This window comes from Dunckerocampus dactyliophorus, chromosome 17 (assembly GCF_027744805.1).
Source record: "Dunckerocampus dactyliophorus isolate RoL2022-P2 chromosome 17, RoL_Ddac_1.1, whole genome shotgun sequence".
NCBI lineage: Eukaryota > Metazoa > Chordata > Actinopteri > Syngnathiformes > Syngnathidae > Dunckerocampus > Dunckerocampus dactyliophorus.
Window position 1 is genome coordinate 7,394,914 of NC_072835.1, and position 21,028 is coordinate 7,415,941.

General features: G+C 41.4%; 1 protein-coding gene across 7 annotated transcripts; it reads left to right on the plus strand.

Annotated features, from left to right (window-relative positions):
• The first annotated feature begins 315 nt into the window (after positions 1-315).
• pdzph1 (PDZ and pleckstrin homology domains 1) lies at positions 316-20,367 on the plus strand. Of its 7 annotated transcripts, XM_054757571.1 has the most exons (16): positions 341-957; positions 2,684-2,772; positions 5,964-6,046; positions 6,165-6,210; positions 6,382-8,157; positions 11,568-11,729; positions 12,959-13,051; positions 14,442-14,591; positions 14,710-14,811; positions 16,120-16,227; positions 16,332-16,510; positions 16,574-16,731; positions 16,881-16,923; positions 18,333-18,519; positions 18,708-18,843; positions 20,028-20,367. In XM_054757571.1, exons 5-16 carry the CDS (start codon positions 6,390-6,392, stop codon positions 20,125-20,127), a joined length of 3,186 nt encoding a protein of 1,061 aa, XP_054613546.1. In that variant the 5' UTR covers positions 341-957; positions 2,684-2,772; positions 5,964-6,046; positions 6,165-6,210; positions 6,382-6,389; the 3' UTR covers positions 20,128-20,367. The 7 variants fall into 7 exon arrangements, with proteins under 7 accessions (XP_054613549.1, XP_054613546.1, XP_054613547.1 ...); XM_054757572.1 differs by having other exon boundaries at positions 5,964-6,210; XM_054757570.1 differs by lacking the exons at positions 5,964-6,046; positions 6,165-6,210.
• Positions 20,368-21,028: the final 661 nt, after the last annotated feature.

Below are 21,028 nucleotides of genomic sequence, written 5' to 3' on the forward strand. Positions count from 1 at the left end.
AACAGTACCTCTGGATTGACAGACCGGGGTGGTGGTACCCCTTTTCAAAAAGGGTGACCGCAGGGTGTGTTCCAACTATAGGGAGCCTCCTCAGCCTCCCTGGGAAAGTCTGGGAGGGACTCAGAGTAGAGCCGCTGATCCTTCACATTGACAGGAGCCAGTTGAGGTGGCTCGGGCATCTAGTCCGGATGCCTCCCGGACGCCTCTCTGGTGAGGTGTGCTGGGCATGCCCAGCCGGAAGAAGGCCCTGGGGCAGACCTAGGACACACATGAAGCAGACCTAGGACACACATGGAGAGATTATGTCTCACAGCTGGCCTGGGAATGCCTTGGTGGCCTCCTGTTGGAACTGGATTAGGTGGCCGAGGACCTGGAAGTCCGGGCTTCCCTACTGAGACTGCTGCCCCACGGACCCGGATAAGGGGAAGAAAATAGATGGATGGATGGAATCCTACTTTGCGGAAATTGCTTATCACGGTCGGGTCAGGGAACAATTAATCACGATAAACTAGGGATGATTTCTTATCTCCACCAACTCCACTTCTCACTCCTGACTCATCTTATTTTTCTTTTACTTCTTCCCGTCATGCCTCCTATAAATAAATGACTGCGGCGGTCTATCAATTAGTGCGAGTTTTATTAAGCCACGCGTCGTCAATAACATATCTTCGTCGACATATTTTTATAATCATTGGTGATGTCGACCAATTGTTGCAGCCCAAGTGGAAATGATTAGCATATATTTCCATAATGCTAGATGAAGGGCACAGAATAAACATGCTTCACACTGACATTGGCAGTACTTGGCAAGATTAGACACAATAAGCTGCTTTACTTTGAGAATAGCAACAATAAGAAGCTGGAGTCTGCAAACGCAGACAGTGAGGAGGAGCTGCAGCTGCTCTCTTCAAACGTGGCACTTTTATCGTATCCATCAGCAAGATTTGGCATTAGGAGGTAAGTCAGCTGTTTATCTGATAACATGTCCGGGCACATCATTTTTGGTACTTTATTGATTATTTTTTTATTTCTTAGCAACAAACCAAATGAACAAAACAATCACTTGCAGCTTGTTTCTTCTTCACACAATTCAGATGATTTTTAATGTTGCCTGTGTTTGTTTGTAACTACTGACATAAGAATGGCAGCGTCAGTCCCTTTTGAGAATCCAGCAAAATAGATACATCACGTCTGAAACGGCATTTGCATGTGAGGAAAGTCTTTATTGGCTACGACACGTTTTCACCAGTTTCACCAGCGTTGTTCAGCAATGATCTTCGGGCAGTCAAGGGAGCTGAGATGAACACAATCATAACATGACTGAACTGAACAAAGAAGCAAAGTCAGGATTGGAAACGTAACACAAGATATTATTCATCCCCAAGGTTCTCCTCAAGATGGGAGAATTGTGACTCATGCGTAATACTTCATCTCCTTTTCATGAGAGCTGCAACAATTAATCAGTGATTAATAGATTATCCAATTAATCGATAACTATTTTGGTATTTGTTTTTTTAATTAAAAAAAATGTATCCTTAGTCCATGAAATCCATGAAAGCAGACCTGTTAGCTTTGTGTTTTAGGCAAAACAGGATATTCACACACAACAGTAACCAACATTTTTGCCTCTTTTCTGATATGTTGTTGTTTGCGGACCAAACCACTAACTGCTTGTGTTTGGTTCATTTTGATTTGGTCCGTCTAAAGCAGGGGCGTCAAAACTTTTCCCAGCAAGTACAGCATACGGTAAAATCGATCAATACAAAGTCACTTTAATATTTAACATTTTGAAAACCAAGCCATGTAGATATGCTAGCAAGTTATAACTTTAAAGAAATAACATCACAGCTTTGTGTTATTGGTGACAAAGTGTATTGCTAGGAGCTTTTCTCCACTGTTCGTTTTCCATTTTTGCTGTTGTTTTTAAATTTTATAAATATTTCAACTTTCTTCTCTTATATTGTTTTCTTTTTTTTTAGACTTTATTCCCATATTTGACTTTGGTTTTGTCGTATGAATTTTTTTCCCAACTTAATTTTCCAAAAATTACGACATTATTCATTTTTTTTGTTTAGAATATTAAAACTTTAAAATTAAATTGAAACTTTATGCTTCAAAAATAAAATGTTGTTCTCATAGTATTACTACTTTAGGTTAATATTGTGAATTTATTCAAATTTTATAATAATAATAATAATTACTGCTCTGTTTTCCACTTTTGTTGTCGTTTTTGTTTTCTTGTTTACTTATATTTTTAAAATGTGCAGAGGGCCGATAAAAACATCAGCCACGGGCTGCAAATGGCCCGTGAATTATTTTTAATAAATAATAATAATAATAATTTATAATAGTAATAATAATTACTGCTCTCTTTTCCACTTCTGTTGTTGTTTTGTTTTTGTTTTCTTGCTTACTTGTATTTTTAAAATGTGCAGACGGCCCATAAAAACATCAGCCACGGGCTGCAAATGACCCACGTGCCGCACTTTGAACAACCCTGGTCTAGGACCTAATCAGTTAATCGATTAATCTGAACATCAAGCTTCAGATTAATCGACTAACAAAGTAATCGTTACTTTTTACTTTTCTGCACTAATGCTAACGATGATATCGTGTTCAGCTCAAGGCTTTAAGTTGTCTAGATCTGGTCAAACATACGATACAACGTTTTCTTCTGTTACAGTTGATGTGAGGCTGCAGTGGATTTATGAATGGGAAACAGAAGGAGGAGGAGCTACAGCAGGAGGATGAAGAACTCCAGCAGTAGTAAAAGTGAGTGAGAGACTTTGTGGTTGGTTTATCAGAAGCTTAGCAAGGTTAGCCTTCACTTTGCTGACATTGCGGCTTGAACGCAGCATGACTGAAAGACCAAGCAGTCATGAAAGGTCCATCCATTGTAGATGAGGTTCCTAAAGCGGTCGTTCCCAAACGTTTCTGAGGCATAGGCAGTAAGAATGCAAGGTTAGCAGGAGCATTGTACATCAGTGTGTGAGAATACACCAGCAACACATGGAAGATGCTGCTGTCGTCTTTCATCTTCTCCTATCAGAAGTCATTCCCAGGAATTGTTTGGCTTTGTTTTGAGCCAGGCGCACCAGAAGCTCCAATGGCTGCTTTTCATGCCAATCATTCAAATGAATTTCACTTAAACATTCGCAATAACACAATTTACGTAACGCATCCACGGTCACGGCTGAAGTGTCTGAGGTATTCCTCAGTGGCAAGGCCTAGGGGGTGAACGAGATTCATATGAACTTCTTAGGCTCTGGATGTTGTGGGAGTGTCTTGGTTGCAACGTCTCCTCAACATTGCGTGTTCCAGTCGTAACATTGTATCTTGCCACTGAACTCAGACTTCTGCTGCCAAGAGGATAGTGTTACTCCAGCGCAACCGCTCCGTCTCACGTCTTTTTCACACGTGTGTGTTGTGCGTCAGTGTCTGCAAAATCCTTCTTCGAACAAAGTCCTGTGGCGATGGGGGAACAGCAAAGCGACAGGCGGCGGTTACCACTGGCGGTGGTCCCACAAGACCCACACGTAGGCGGCCTGTGGGCTAGTGGTCGTTTTTCTTTGAAAAGGAAAGTAAGTTCTGCCTACCCTGGATGAGGGAAGGTATTAAAAAAGGTGTCCTAAACAAATCCTGTCCTAGCAACATGTAACGCAAATGGCAGGTAACCCCTCTAGCAGTCGAAACCAGAGACGGAGATAATTACTGCTGGACACATGGAACGTACACACCTTATTAAATCAAGGGGGAACAACTAGGCCCCAAAGGAAATGTTCTAATTGCCAGAACGTTACAGGACTGATATTGCTACTCTCAGTGAAACATGTTTTGCTGATGAAGGATCAATCTGTGAACCTGAGGGTGGCTAAACTTTTTTCTGAAAAGGGAACACAGAAGCTGAGGACAGAATCCATGGAGTTGGTTTTGCAATACTTACGACTCGTCTCTGGTAGCTCTCTGATATCCTGACTGGCATAAGTGAGCGGGTGAGGACACTTTGATTTCCACTCGTTCCTACCCGACACATCACCATCATCAGTGTCGACACCCCAACCAGCAGTGAAGATGCCAAAGAGGCATTCTATGAGAGCCTTGACGCCACTGTAAAATCCATGTCCCCGAGTGGAAAGCTTGTAATACTCGATTTCAATGCTAGGTTTGGAAATGACAGCGAGAGCTGGGATGAAGTGCTGGGCACACATGGACTGGGCAGGCTGAAGGAAAATGGCCTAATGTTGCTTGCTTTTTGCGGCAAAAACCAACTATGACCATACACTATTCCGGCAGCCAAATAAGTATAAGACAACGTGGATGCATCCAAAGTCCAAGAAAAGGCATCTCATAGACAGCTACTCTTTGAAGGCGAGATGTCCGTGATATCAAGGCTACCAAGCATTTGAGGAGCGAATTGTTGGACTGGTCAGGTCTATTCTTGGACTTCAAGAAGCTCAAGCTCTCCTGACCCTCATACAACACAATGAAACTGGAGAAACCAACTGTGAGGGAGGATTACCAGGTTCACCTGAACAGCTTGCTGACTGCTCACTGACCACTTACAGGACACCCTAACAAGAAATGGGACTCGTATAAACAGCCACTGAGTCAGCTATAAAGGAAGGTGCTTCAAGCAAAGAAACAGGCTCACCAAGACTGGCTTGATGAGAACAATGAGGAGGTTGGCATCTCTTGGAGAAGAAACGCACTGCGTTCGTTGAAAGGCAAAATGACATTCAATTTAGGCCAAAGAGAGATGGTTTTCATGACCTACGGAAAGAAAAAAACAATGCTATGCCAAGAAGCATACAGAAAGCAGACAGTACAACTGGTGTGACAAAAACGGCACTACCCTGCGAAAAGAATGATGAATGATGGAGAAAACACTTTTCTTCATTCCTCAATCACCCTTCCTTGGTGTAAACCTTGGCTTTGGATAGGATTGACCAGAAGCCAGTAAATGACCTTCCTCCTACTCTTGATGACATCATGAAAGCGATCAGGCAGAGCAGTTCTGGCAAGGCACCTGGTCACTCTTCAAAACAGCTAACCCAGAGTGTCTCAACAGTATCCTTGTAAGCATATAGGATGAAGAGACCAGATCAAGCGGTTTCAGAACAAAGCGGACTGTGGCAATTACTGGGGTATATCCCTGTTGACGATTCTAGTGTGCATCATCCTAAACGCCATATCAGAGGGCCTGCAACCAGAAACACAGTTCGGCTTTAGACCAGGCCTGTTGATATAGTCTTCATCGTGAGGCATATTCAGGAAAAACACACAGGCCAGAACCCAGACCTCTACGTTGTCTTCATTGACCTGACAAAGGTCTGTTGACAACTGTAACTGTTTGTAAACTGAGAAGCACTCTGGACAATCCTTGTAAAATGTGTAAGCTTGTACAACTCATTCGTTTGTTCCATGATGGCTTGGTGGGCCGCATGCTTACTAATGTTGGCATGTCACAGCCTTTTAACATCTCCAACAGCGTCTCCTATTCTTCACGTGCGTCTCGAACCATGCTGTTTATCACCAAGAAAGAAGGGTGTACCTGAGATACAAGCTGGATGCTCCACTCTTCGTTCTGCACGGGCTCAGGCAAGGACCAAAACACTTGAGAGACTCCTACTGGATTTATTGTTTTCCAACGACTATGCCGTACTGGCCCACACGAGGCCTGACCTCCAGGTCATCGTAAGCAGATTTGCAGAAGCTTTTTTATAGTTGAGTTTTTGGCCTGACCATCAGCCTGGAGAGACTGAGGTCCTTTGCCAGCCTGGAATTGTTTTCTGCATGTAAAATTATAATTGGAAAACTATAACTTGTCTTACATTTTTGGCTTTCTGGAACTGTTTGATATTATGTCCTATGGGAAAAACTGATTCGGTTAGAGTATGTTTCGGTTTGAGTCGGACCTTCTGGAACTGATTGATGAAACTAACCAAGTTTCCCCTGTACCAAAGAATCTGACGTGAATGGCGTCTTTTGGACGAACAGGCTTACTCCATCGGCTCAAGTGCTGAAGCAAAAGCCTGCCGCACAATGGGTGGGTATAATAGCAAAAAATCAACAAAATAAATCAACAGTATGGAAACAACGTATTCCATGCATAGTTCTGAGAGGGCATACTCTCAAAATGATGCCACTTTCTCCTCCTTCTTCAGTCTCCGACCGGTTTTGATTTTCAGTGGTGAAGAATGTAATAAAAGGGTAAATATGTCAATATTCCCGAACACATCTAACACAAGAAATATCCTTTTCAATGTTATTTTGCACAGCAAAAATGGACAAAATAAGCACGTGTTTTGGTGTCATGAGCACTTGAATAAAACAGTAAATCCATGCATGTCATGTCTTTAATATTCTGTGTTTTTCTTTCAGAGAGTGTCATGCCATACATTTTTCCAAAACACAACCAAAGTAACAGCGTGTGTTATAAAGAAGAACCAGTGAGGGAGAAACGACTGAAAGCAGGTCAGAAGCCAAGTACTTACGCCTCAACAACAGAGCACACACTGAGAGGAGTGAAGATTGTGACATCTGTGTCTGTCGACAACATGGAAGAAACACTCCGAAAGATTACATTTCAGCAGTCACGTCAACCCTTATGTGAAAATCCTCATCATTCCCTCTTAGAAGTTACGAACAGCATAAATATTAACTGCACTGGCCTGCATGTGAAGCTTGAAATGAAAGAAATCATTCAGCACAATACGCTTGGCATCCAGACCACGCTGGTTATCCATGAAAAGGGAGACGATACTGACAAATGTGTCAAGAGCACAGCTGAGAAGAATGAAACACATGAGAAACATCACACGTCACATGATACCTTCAATAGCACAAGTGAAGATGGAACAAATGATCCAATATGTGCAACTAACAATTCAAACTGGGATCAGCACCAACAAATATCAACAAGCCTAGAAACGCTGATGAAAGCCAACCCTTCACGAAAGGAGAGACTTTTACGTAGAAGCTTCAGTAATGATCTCTTTTGGAACGTTCAACCTCAGGAGCTTGCAGACATGAAATATAACACTCTCGAAGACCTAGCATATGGTCTGGCCTCCTTTAAGATCAGTTCCAGCTACAAAGCTGATGCACAACAAGGAAGGTTTGACCCAACACCCTTTTCAAACTGTAGCGAAGAAGCTGGAAGACCGTCTTCTGTAGAAGCAAAGGGAAAGGCTTCATTTGAAGAGTTCCCACAGTCTGGCAGCTATGAGTCCATGAGGCCTTGGTTATCAACTACCAGCTGCGGCTTTGTGAACGATTTAACTAATTGCCAAAAGGGCAAACCCTGGATTCCGAACAACAGCACTGCAGGACACAGAGAAGTTCTGTTTCCACCAAGAAGATGTCAGACATTTCCTTGCATGTCCAAAGCTGCAAGCTTGATGCAAGAGGACCCTCTCCTCCACTACGGCAAGCAATTTTCCACAGGAACTGTCTCCCATGTGATCACATTTCCTCTTCAAACGAATAGTTTGGGAATAGCAGTCAGCCATGATGGAAAGCCCACACCTTCTTCCATGACCTGCAATGAAGATAATCCCAATGATGAGATTACTGTCAGTGACAAGAATAGCCTGCTGCAAGACCCTGATGATTGCGCTGATAAAGTATATAAACATGAGATGGCAGACAGTGACTTGGACCAGGAAATGGGAGACCTGGAGTGCCACAGTCCAGACCTGGCTGCAGGCCAGCAGAGTGGAAGAGCACGAGCCATTGAGGTCACTCCTCCATCCTGCAGTGGATCAGAGGAACACGCGGAGCAAAGCAGACCACTCTTGTCACTTCACAACAATGAAGTTCAAATTGAAAAGTCAATTGCTGAGGCAAAAACTAGTTTACCAGAGCAAAGGTTCCTGCAGATGCATTCTAGCTTGGGACTGGGGAGCTGTGTGCAGAAACACGTTCGTCCTTCTTCTGACGTGTCACTTTTGGACAACATAAATGGCCCTTCATTAAGCAGCAATGACGACATTCACCTTAAAGCACCTTCTGAAAGAACCGCAGATACCACCCTGGCTTTGAGGAATGAAAAGACAAGGAGTAGGCAGGATGAGTGCAATAAACCTGCACTGTCTGCGTCATGTGCGGGGCAGACAAAAGAACATCCCAATAAAAGCGACAAGCCCGTATCCAGATGTAAGTTACAGTCATGTGTAATGAAATGACTGATAGGAGACAACTACAGGTGGTCCTCAGTTTACGGTTGTGTTTCGTGGCTACGTACGCGCCCAAAAATTTAAAAAAAACTTAATTTTGGTTTGCAAACAGGAGAACTGATGAGATCCAAATAATGAGTGTTATATTGCATGAGCAAAGTAAGAAATATCATGTACTATTAGTGGGCGTGTTGTGGGTGAGCTACTATGATTGCTTGCACAGTTTTGAACAGGTGTAAAAGTGGTGTTAAATGAGGATTTTGCGTGTGGTAGCGGCTGACACCATAGAGAGTTTGTGAGAGCAGATTGGCCGGAAAGCAAAAATGAGCTTTGATTGAAGCGATGGAGTTGGAGGTCTGGGTGGAGGATGCAAATGAATACACTGGTGTACTTCAGCAAAGACATCTCAGCGTTGCAAAGCCAGCTACTGCATAAAAGCTATGTTTTGTGTAATTTACTGCAGCCCGAGTGTGTGGGAACTTGATATACTTGCTCTTCCACGCGTGGCATGGCATTCAACACTTGGGAGAGCACACTAGAAAAACTATTCTGCGCATGTGTATAACAAGGAGACCTTCTGATGTACAATCTTGACAAAATAATGCTATATTAGTGTATTTTGTCATTCTATATACATGTGTTACACTATTAAACCATGACATTTACCATTTGTTAGGTTATGATTATCATAAATATGTAGCCTTACTTGGATAGCTGCATGTCGACGTGAAATCCACACTAAAATACTTCTACTTAGCAAACAGGAAGCAATACGTGAAGCTTAGCTTTGCTTAAATATATTACTGCATGCGGCGCACCTCAGGGGTCAATACTGGGGCCAAAACTGTTCAACCTACACATAAATGACATCTGTAAAGCCACAAAAGACCTAAAGCTAGAAGTATTTGGAGATGATACTACTGCATTCTGTTCTGGAGAAAGCATACTAGAGCTAATAATGAAAAGTCAAAGAGGAAATGACTATACTAAACACATGGTTTGATAAAAACAGATTATCCCTGAACCTAAGTAAAACTATTAACTATTAATGCTATTTTATAATAGCAGATAGGATACTTACGCACAAATACAAACAGATGACGTGGACATTGACAGGGTGAATGAAACTATATTTCTAGGCGCAACAAAATGAGTTAAACAAAATGAGGTAAAAAGTCCAAAAATCACTCCCTGCTCTCTATTGTTCTCTGGTATTACCATGTCTAACGTATTGCGTGGGGAAATGGGGAAATAACGATAAAAGTACACTTCACTCACTAACTGCACTACAGATAAGATTAGTTAGGATAATCCATGATGTTGCTTAAAGAGAACATACAAACCCTTTATTCCTGAAATCACAATTATTCAAATTTGTTGCCCTGGTAAACTTTCAAACAGCTACAATTATGCATAAAGCCAACAATAATATGCTACCCAAAACCATAATACAGTTCTTATCATCAAGAGAGGAGAAATATGACCTTAGGAATAAATTAAAGTTAAAACACGTATAGGCTCGCCCAATGCTAAAAAACCTTCAGCATATCAGTATGTGGAATCAAATTATGGAACGGATTGAGTAAGGAACTCAAAGAATGCACTAAAATGAGCCATTTCAAGAAATAGTAGCAGCAGTTGATGTTTACAAAGTAAGGAAAAAGAATCCTGAACAACAGGGAAATACTATGCAGTGTCATATGACAACTGCACTTTACGCAACTTACAGCAATTTGTTCATACCAATTCACAAACTTCAACTTCATTGTAACGCATTGTTATATTGTTGTCATGTTATTTCAGAACTGGCAAAGGGAACATTTTGAATAGGAAATGAACGTCTTAGCAATTGATGTGAAACAAAGCGGGGGTAGGACTGCTCTGCTTCTTCCTACTCCTTTTGGACATGTGCAATTGTGAATTGTGAATTGTGATATGTGATGTATACCGAAGTAGACTGTATGAATGTACAAATAAATCAAACCATTACCGTCACCAAAACCACACTATTGCACTGAGGGACGTGACAAGGGCACCCAGTTCATTAATCCACCTCCACTAACTGTTCCACTGTTACTAACTGTTGTTGTAAGAAGTTTTTCCAAGTAGGAGATATGGTAGGGCTGCTTTTTGGGACTGCTCCAAATCAGTCCTTCAAGTCCAGTAGCTCAAAAATATGTCTTTACTATTTTTATTACACACTACAAATATTTTGACAAGCGCAGTGAAGATTTTCTCTCCTCCACTTGCCATTCCTCATACTGTATGCCTCCTCCTTGCCACAATGACCACTCTGGCCATTTGTGTGGAACTCTGTGCCAGTTTGCAACTGTCTTCCAAACATGCTACATATAGACGCAAAAACACAGACCGCAAACAGGTTTCAGATTTGATAAATCATACTGCAGGTGATAAATGATTACATTTGCATCTCCTACCACTATTTTGTGCGTTCTGATAATGTGCATATATTCTGCATATTCGTGAAGGCAAACACTCCAAATGGATTGCCAGTGCTATTTTGCTCGTGGACAGATGCAAACCTGGGTGCACTTTGTTGGTAGATCAGCTCTGCATGCGCTATCAAGTTTGCAGGTTTTTATTAGGGCTGGATTAATCGCATTTTGTCCTTAGTTAGTTCATAATTAATTGCAGATAGAAGTTTTTATCTAATGTAAGTAGGGATGTAAATCTCTTTGTGTTAAACTATTTCATACGCGTCTAGATACGCGGGTTAAAAAGATACAATTAAAAAACGATATATATTAAAAAGAGAACGATTTGACACGCTTCAATACAGTGTACAAACGATATGATTCGATACAATTCACCGGTTACATTTGTCTCTGCACACAGTCATCCTCCACCCGCACACACACACACACACACACACACACACACACAGAGTCAAGACGTTCCGTTCACGGCCTCAGTGGTGGAAATCATAAAATCATTTAAAAAAATCATGAAATCCTTGAACACCACACATAACTGCCAGGTGTCTACACTATCCTTGAGCATGTTACAGGGTGCTCCAATGAAAGTGACGGTAATAACTAGGCAGTGTAGTGGTCTTATTGAGATGGAAAGGTTACTAGTGCTTTGGCTGAAGACCAAATTTAAAGCTTCTCCTGCCACTTCTCCTTCCTCTTCCCAATAAGCCACAAGGTCATCCCTGGTTATCCCTTTTACTGTTTCATATTATTGTTGTGTTTATTGTTTTTATTATTCTTTTACTTTGTATCGTGTGTTCTGTGCTCCGTGCGAGTGTTATGAGTTCCGACTTACACTAAAATTCGACTTTGCGTCACAGTAAGGGAACTCGTCGGTAACCCGAGGACCACCTGTACTTGGATGAATGTCTCTTGTGACCGCTCCCTTCCATTTCAGGTTCCCTGGAATCCAAAGATCACCTGACACTTGTTAGCCTCAGAGATGCAGACTGCAGTATGTCGGACTCGTGGGCCAGGAGGCGCAAAGCGTTCGAGGAGAGCAAGCAGCGGGGCTCTGCGGGAGGAAGCTCCTTTACCAGTGATGTTACAGAAGAAACAGGTACTTCAAGATATTATTATTTATTGCATTCAGTTACACATGAAAATGATCTACTGGCAGTTTCACTGTCCGGGTCTGTGTGTACTTAGTCTTGCATGACTTTGTCTTTGAGACAAGCAACTGCCGCTGGCAGGATCAATCAGGGATTAGACGTTATTAGACACATAAGCTACAGTTACACTATGCAATAACTATACACAAAAACTCAATAAAATACCAAACTATGACAAACTATAACAAAGGCTATATAAATTACCTATATACAACTATGTGCAAACTATGTACACAAATGATGAGACTTGGCAAATAATATAAATTTTGCTGTCGTCACGTGGCAAAGAAGCGTATTCGTAGCGAGACGTCAAGTTAAGTGACAGCAAAAACGAAAAATGTGCTGTTTCCCATGTGGAAATTGTTCAAATAGAGATTTCGGAAAATAATGTATGCTGTACATTTTACTTGTATTATTGCATTATGGTAATATTGTACATTATTACCAGCTTGGAGTGAGATGTGAATGAGGTGTGTTTTCTGTGGGGAAAAAACAGCCTATTTAAAAAAAAAAAAAAAAATCCAAACATTTTTTTAACCAAAAATCCACAAATTTGCAAGGGTGTGAATACCTGAATCATGAATGCACAGCGATTATTACAATATTTAGAGAATTTAGAAATGAGAGAATAAGAATCAGAATACATCGCAGGTCAAACCCTGACGCTATTGCGTTTTTTCAAAAATGAACTAGATAACCAGATCTGATGTCGGGTTCTGATGAGGATGGCTTCTGTTTTGCGGCTGTTCAACTGAAGGAAGTTATCTGACATCCATGCCTTTGATTCTTCCAAAGCTGGGGTGGAGGTGGGATCTGTTTTCAGGGGTAGCTGGGTGTCCTCAGCATATGAATTAAATGAGATCTCATGTTTTCCTGATGATGTGACCCAAGCGGAGCATGTAAACAGTGAACAGTGCTGGCCCAAGAACTGACCCCAGGGGAACCCCACAGGTGACAGTGTGGGGGTGATGATTTTGTCTTCCCTAGCGCCACGTACGCTCTGCCAATGATGTATGACTGAAACCAGCGGAGGATGGTCCCACAGAGTCCCACTGTGGTGTAAGAATGTTATGGTCCTTAGTGTCAAATCCAGAAGAATGAGGAACGAGGGGGAGCCTTGGTTAGCAGCCATCAGCAGATTGTTACTGACCCTGACCTGTATCTGTGCTGTGTGCAGAGCGGAAACGGGATTGGAAAGTCTCATACAGGCTTTGTGAAGTGGTTGTGAAACCGGGCTGCAACACTTTCATCCAAAACCTTGGAGAGGATGGTAGGTTTGAGATGCGTCTGACGTTTGCTAGGTCTTCACTATCTCGTGATGTTTTTTTCAGGTGAGATCGAATGATAGCAGTTTTTATGACTGGCGGGACTTGATCAGTTTTTAGTGAATTATTCATGATTGCAGTGATGAGTGGGCTGCTGACTGAGATGATTGCTTTTGGGAGCATGTGGAGGACCTCATTTTCTGTATGATTACCTCCACCTCTCTCTCTGTGGTGTTATTAAAGTTAGAGAAAATGGTCACTGGAACTGGAGCCTCTGTCGCTGATGGAGGAGTGGCTGGAACAGCAAAAGCTTGTTGAAGTGCTTCGTAAACCTGTTGTGAGTGGTCACTGCATGTGTGGATTTGGGGTTTGTGTGAGGTAATTGTAGAAAATAATATACTAGTTTTCTGTTATTGCTGATTTTGTAGGAATGAAACTGCAACCAAGCTACGGCCAAAGCTTCACAGTTGGCCTTTTGATGGTCACGGTAGGCTTTCTTGTGGACTACCAGGCCTGTAGAAATGAAGCTCAAGGGCACGTCTGACTGTCTTCATTCTTTTTTAACATGAAACTGTTCTTGATTTAAGTGTAGTATGTAGGCCTGATAATAACTTTTGCTGGATGATAATTGGTCTAGAAATTATTGCTGATAAACGATATTATTGTCAACATCATTTTGAGACCATTTCTTGATTAATGCAATGCAATAATGCAATATGGCATAATAATGTGAGTACAAGTATGAAAAGCAATAAAGTTTAATTTTTCAAGAGTATTTAACATTTTCATTGGAATGCCAAGAGCTTTTGAATAAAATTAATTAAACAAACAACATGGTCAATTAAACAGACAAAAAAAACAATGAAAATAAAATTGACTCTCAGTCTCTTTTTAGCAAAAATTTCATTTAAATAAGATTTCAAAAATTGCACTTAAATAAAAATCACAATCGATCACAATATTTCTGATTTTGAAACACTGTCACTTTCGCTATTAAAAACGGAGAAATATCCCATATATAATCTGATGTTGACAGTAAGTTTAAGTTCTTCACGGGTGTAAGAGCACCCGAACACACGATTTACGCACAAGAACATACAAAACAGAATGAAGAACATCCAAAATAAATTTGAAGTTGTGCACTCGTCTGTTCAATCAAAGAATGCCCAAAAATCATATAACTTCATGCCCATGGTAAGTGGATGCAAATTTTCCTAACTGTACATCTTATATCGTCCACTTCAATGAATGGAAAATAGGACTACTTTGTGGTACTTTATCTTATCCACTTTATCTGTTTCGCAGTTTGGTTGTAATAGACAACTTCCCTGTACAAACCAACTTCTGATCCCAATCATGATGTGTGAAATTTCACTGTGTCACCTTTGTTCCTAGTGTCTGAGGACACACACACCATGGACATGGCAACTTGCGTCAGTGAAGACAGGGGCTTCTATGCAGAGACTTTCCACTCGGCTGCATGGATATACCAAGGAGATAACGCCGATCCTTCCGGGCTCCGCAGTAGAAGTCGAGCTGTTTCAAGTAAGCTCTCTTTGTCGTTCATTTCAAAAACCTACATGGTGAAGTTACATTCAGGTTGCATAACGAGCGCTGTATCAAAATAAAGATAACCATTCTCTGTTTTGAATTGAAATGTCAGTTCGGGAGAGGACCGTCAAGATCAACAAAAGGACAGGAGAGTATCCTTGGGGCTTTCGAATACAGTTCTCCAAACCCATTGTGGTCACAGAAGTCGACACAAGTAAGAGCACCCTTCAGAGGGTCACCACAGTATTTCACACTTTGAACACAGACTTGTACAAGAGTGACAACATGTTTTTAATCCATGAAACTCAAATTGCATGGGATCACAATGAACACACAGGTTACACAGGAAAACATCAACCAAAATTCTGAAAAAGTCCTATCCTGAATATGTGATAACAACAAAATTACAGATGCTCAGTATTGGCTTTGTCACCAATATCCTTTATTCAATATTTCATGATCAAATCAGTGCAGCAGCGCTTCCTTCAAACTAATGTCAGGTGACGTCTCGTGTAATGAGCTTTGTTGACTGTGATGCCACTGGATGCTTTTCACAATTAAAAACTGTTTGTGCAAAATAAGAAAGAAGAATACTGCAATATGCAATACGAGTTATAGAAAAAGGGCCACTTTTCCCAAAGTGACCCTCTCGTTCACTAGGAATGACTCCAACACAGAGGCGGCGAGCTGGTGTGGTCTTATTATAGTCCCCCCACTTGGTACCTCTGTAGGTGTCCCCTGCGGCACCTCCATAGTAAAATAAAGTCCAACTCTAACCGTCGGTCGAGGTGAGCCCAACTATGTCTAGTCGGAATGTATCAACCTCTCGCACAAGCTCAGGCTTTTTCCCCACTAGAGAGGTGACAGTCCATGTCCCTAGAACCACATTTGGCCGCTGAAGACCAGGTTGACCATTACACCGGACCCTTATGATTGCCCCTGCAGGTGGTGGGTCTACGGGGAGGAGATCCTGTGCGACTTTTTGGGTCTTCCGTTTAGCTATGAGGAAATGATGAATCTATAGTTTTCTGTTGTGAGGTCATTCCTTTTGCATTTCCCGTTTTCATCAGCATTTTCGAGTTCCAACAATATTTTAACGGTGGTTCCATATCAGTTTTGCTTGTTGTCAGTCAAACTGGACTCGCCTCCACCCAACGGGTGAGACAGCAGCCACCTTTCTCTTTAAGACTACCTTAGTGATAACTTTTGCTGAAATCCCTATTGGATGATTTCTATATGTGAGCCCGTCTCACGAATGCAGAAGTTTCACTCTGACATCTCGCTACAGTTATGCTTGTTTGCCCCCCATCTGCTTGAGTCCGTGACAACTGCAACATGACAGGCAGACTTTCATCATCATCATCAGAAAAACTGGTACCGATATGATGCGATATCTCATTTTTATGCCAATATCGGCTATTATCGGACATCCCTAAAAAAACACAACGTCCATTCCACATAGCACTGGCCTGGCGTCATCCCAAACGTCATCAATTTCACGTCTTTGTTGGTGTGTGTTTAGACGGGGCAGCAGAGGAAGCAGGTCTGATGGTCGGCGACTATGTCCTGGCTGTCAACGGAACAGATGTCAGGATTTCTCACTCGGAGGCTGCTGATTTGGTTCGGCAAGGTATGTTAGTTTCATGGCTCATAATAATAGAAACAAGTTAGGTTTCTTGCATTCTGGAGACAAGTGAGAAACATTTTAGCTCACTTTCAATGTTGATTTTGTAGGTCCAGATGAGCTCGTGCTGACTATCGGGTCAGATATTGCTCATAGTCCGAATACTCCGAGACCGGCGTGCCGTGGTTATCTTCATAAGCGTACCCAGTCTGGTCTGATTAAAGGCTGGAGGAAGAGGTGGTTTGTACTAACGCATGAGTGCTGCCTTTACTACTACAGACACAAACGGGTGAGCTGCTGATCATGATTCTATGTATGCTCAACATGAACATGACTTTTGTGTTTATTACAGGATGAAGGCAAGAGTCAGGCCTTAGCGGCTTTAAAGATGGAAGGGGCTGAGGTGGGCCTGGATTTTTCCCTGGGGAAACCCTTTGTGTTAAAGTGTCGTCCTCTGGCTGGTAATCGAGTGTTCTACCTCTGTGCTACTTCCAACCAGGAAATCAAAAGGTAGCTTCAGTCCTACATAGAAACTGTATTCACTAGCAATGCAGCATGGGCTTTTTTGCTGGCTTTTAAGCATGAACAGGACTTAGTGAACATGTTATGATGTCATCTGAGAGTACTGTGCCTATAAGGACGTCGTGATGCGGTTTTAGGTGGCTGGAAGCTATGGACAGTGCTATTCATCCAATAATACAGGTAAGACTTTTCTTAATTTAACACTTTTCATGTTGCTTTGCTTTTTATTTGCATCTGCTAAATAATATGCAGAATGTGCTGTCGTCTGCTGGGAGTGACATGTTCAAACCGCTTAGGTATGCTGGAGCCTATCCCAGCTGACTTGGGGTGAGAGGCGGGGACTGGCGGGGACCCTGGACTGGTCGCCAGCCAATCACAGGGCACATATAGACAAACAACCATTCACACTCACATTCATACCTATGGACAATTTAGAATCTCCAATTAATCTAACATGCATGTTTTTGGGATGTGGTAGGAAGTCGGAGTACCAGAAAAAGCCCACACATGCACAGGGAGAACATGCAAACTCCACACAGAGATGCCCAAATATGTCCTCAAACTGATTAAGAAATAAGTTGTAATATTTCACTCTATGTGTAGTGAATTTGTAGAATAGAAGAGTTTCACTTTTTGAATTGAACTACTGAAATAAATGAGCTTTCAAAGACATTCTAGTTTTTAACTTTTTCAACTGTCTTTTATGGGCCAGATTTAAGGCCGGTGACATCTTATGAGTCCACCCCTTGACTTTCTTGTCCCATAGCCCTCAGGATCTTTTCAAATGACTGTCTTACTGCGTTCACCCTCTACAGCAATGGTGCAGCTCAGCAGTCGGACCGCGTTCAAAGAGAGAAAGCTTTTTTGCCTTTGCCATCAAGGGATCATGACAGTGTGACTACCTGTCAGGAAATTACACTGAATCCACATTTTTGCCAAGACTTTGGCTTTTGGAGGCTGTGGTCTTAAACTTTTGATCAGCTGATGAACAGCCTATTTCACTTTAATGGTTAACGTTTTTTGTCTCACTCCCATTTCTGCTTTTTGCATTTTGATGCTCTACCGAGAACCTCCTTAAGATCCAACAGTGTAAAATGGAAATTCTTGCAATTACCAACACCAATCTACAACTCAACTCTGAAACCCTGGCATAGCTTCCTGTACCCCCCCCCCCCACCCCACTCTGCTCCTTTAGCACCAGAACACATTTACAGCAACACGCACACGCACTTAAATGGCAAATGTTTTGTTGTTATGTGTACTATATTGGGTAATACGAGTGTAAAGGTAACTTTAGGGTTATTTCATGTCTAGAGGGCTCTAATGGTGTTAAAAACCGTATTTAGAAGGTCGCAAACAGGTTTTCTATGCTCTAACTATGAAAATATTGTTTTTATAAATAAAAAAATCCTCTTTCGTGGAAATTGACTTATAGACATACTGTCTGAAACTGATTAACTGCGATAAATGAGGGATGACTATTTTGAAAAAGTGGAAACACGAAGTGGTGAGGCATTACTGTACACGCTGCTCTCCATGTCACACTAATCATATTTGGCAGGTTAATACTCACCTCTCTGGTCTTTCAGCACCACGTGTGGGTGGATGTCACCAGACACAACGGGAGTCTGCCCCCACTGGCTGTGAAAAGCCCCGAGAGCCTGGGGTTGCTTCATAAAATGGACAAGAGCAAGGACGTGTGGGTGCAGCACTACTGCATCTTAAAGGATGGTTGCCTCTACTTGTACAGCGGGATCCGTGCAACCCATGCACATGGTATGCTGTGGTGAAAGCGTTGTACGTGGCATGACATCTTTTTGCCCAAAAATGCTTGAAACAAAGTTGAAAAAAGAAGCAGGTGTAATCATTAAAAACTTTATATATTTACTGTATATACTGACATGTGATGCCTGCACACAGGAGGGTAAATACAAAACTACATTCATCATATCGCGTGTGCTCAGGTGGAATCTACCTGCAGGGATACACGGTGCGAGAGCAGCCATTTGGAAGCAAGAAATCCACCATTGAGCTGAAGCCCCCATCTGATGAGTTCAAGACTTTCTACTTCTGTGCAGAGAATCCAAATGAGAATAAACGGTAAAGTGTTGTGTTGCATTCATAGTATTGTAGGCTGCATGGGTAGGATGGTAGTTTGCATCCATATTGTTGTAGTTTGCTAAAGATGACAAGAAATGAACAAGAGATGATGGGTTACTGTAATGAGAGCTTCGATGCGCAGACTTGAATGTTCATCACGCCTTCACAACAAAAGCCATCATTATGTTTTTCTGTTAACGTTGAGTATTGATGCCAAAATTCTGTCTCCGTTTGCGTATATTTTCCGGTTAGCATACAATATGGCGTGTTTCTGGTTGTGTTATTACTACGCTGTGGGAGTCCAACTTTGTGTTCTTATTGTATTTTTATCACAAAACATCCTTTTTAGCAGCTTGCTAATAAATAGAAACAGGAACTGGAAGTCAGTTCTGTTGCCTGTCTATGATGTCATCAGCGGTGGACTTGTAGTTCTTTGCTATCTAACACAGTTACACCACAATATTAACACAAAACTCATTTTTATAGTTTTACAATTACAGGTTTACATGTATAAAACAATTCTATGTGCATATAAATGCCACATGAAAGGGATAAATGAATATTTGAGGTTATGTTTACCTTCACTGAAGACGTGATGACGTGTTGATGTGGCAGCAAGATCAACACAGACGCCACTTTCGTGTTTTGCCATGAGTTATTTCTTGAATTCAATGGCGTTTCTTACATTCTTTATCAAAATGCTGCCACTTGCAACTTTCTTTGTCTCCATTTTGGGTTATTTCGCAGCCTGACCAAAAGAAAAGCAGACACTCAAGGAGCAGAATTCAAGAAATAACTCATGGCAAAATACGAAGGTGGTGTCTGTGTTGATCTCGCTGCCACATCATGTCTTTGTCAACAATCACCTCTTCAGTGAAGATAAAAGTAATCTTAAATGTTCATTTATCCCTTTCGTTCATCATTTATATGCATTTAGAATTGTTTTCTGCATGTAAAACTGCAATTGTAAAACTATAAAAATGTGTTTTGTGTTAACTTTCTGGAACAGATTAATTGGATTTACATTATTTCTTATGGGAAAAAGTGATTCAGTTTGAGTATGTTTCGGTTAGCGTCGAACCTTCAGGAATGCAATAATGACGCTAACCAAGGTTCCACTGTATTTATATTTGTTCCAAGTGAGCATTGAAAAAAGGTTGTGTGGTCTTATTGCTTTGTTCCAGATGGATCGTAGCTTTGAAAGCGTCGATAAAGAAGTGGCTGCCTTTGCATCGGGCCCTTCAGGACAACATGAATGGGTCGCCAGAGGCCCCAAGAACCTAACAACAGTGTGAGATCATCCAACAGTAGATTGTCAAATGCAATGACAAATATGTGTAATGAGCAAATGTTTTTTTTTTTTTGTTTATGAGGCGTTTTTCTACATTTTATTATTTAAACTACTGTATTTACAAAAAATCTGTTCTTTATTCACGTTCACATTCTTTCTTCATAATAAATGTACTTTTAGGATCTTCTAAGCTAAATTATATACAGAAAACAATAAAACACACATAAAAGTCATACGGTGGGCACAGCTTTACTCACCTCATCCTGAAGGGGTGGGAATGTGTGTGAGCTGGAAGGTGCTTGTCACTGCTGTCTTTCCATAGAGAGGAAAAATGTGCTTTTTTTTGTGTGTTGTTTTTGAGAGCAGCAGACCAGCTGTGCAGCAGCATGTCAAACACATTAAAGCTACTTTTATGCTCTGCGGAATGAATAAACAAATGAATTGGACTGCCAAGATGGGTCATACTGTATATTCGAGCTCAAAAGAAGGTGATCGGGCTTCTACAACAAAGTATCAGAACTTTTCCTGGAGAAGCGTCAGGTGCATGGACGTCATATACAAATAAAACGTATGAACACAAATGTTTTGCAGTTCATGATAAATAAATAAATAAATGACTCTAACAAGAGGAAGACGTATGACCAGAAAAATGGCATAAAAAAAATCCACGTCCAGGCACTCAAAGAGGTTTGAAAAATATAAAAGTCCTTTCATTTGGTGGGCTAAAAACCTAAAAATAAACCAACACGTATCAGCTTGTGCCTTCTTCAGGGTGCAGTGGCACACGAAGACAAACGGGGTTCATTCTAGTAGTAATCACTACAAGTGTGCACGACTGCAGGGGCAACATCCAACAAACACAAGACAGGAAACACAAACATCAGATCCTCCCGC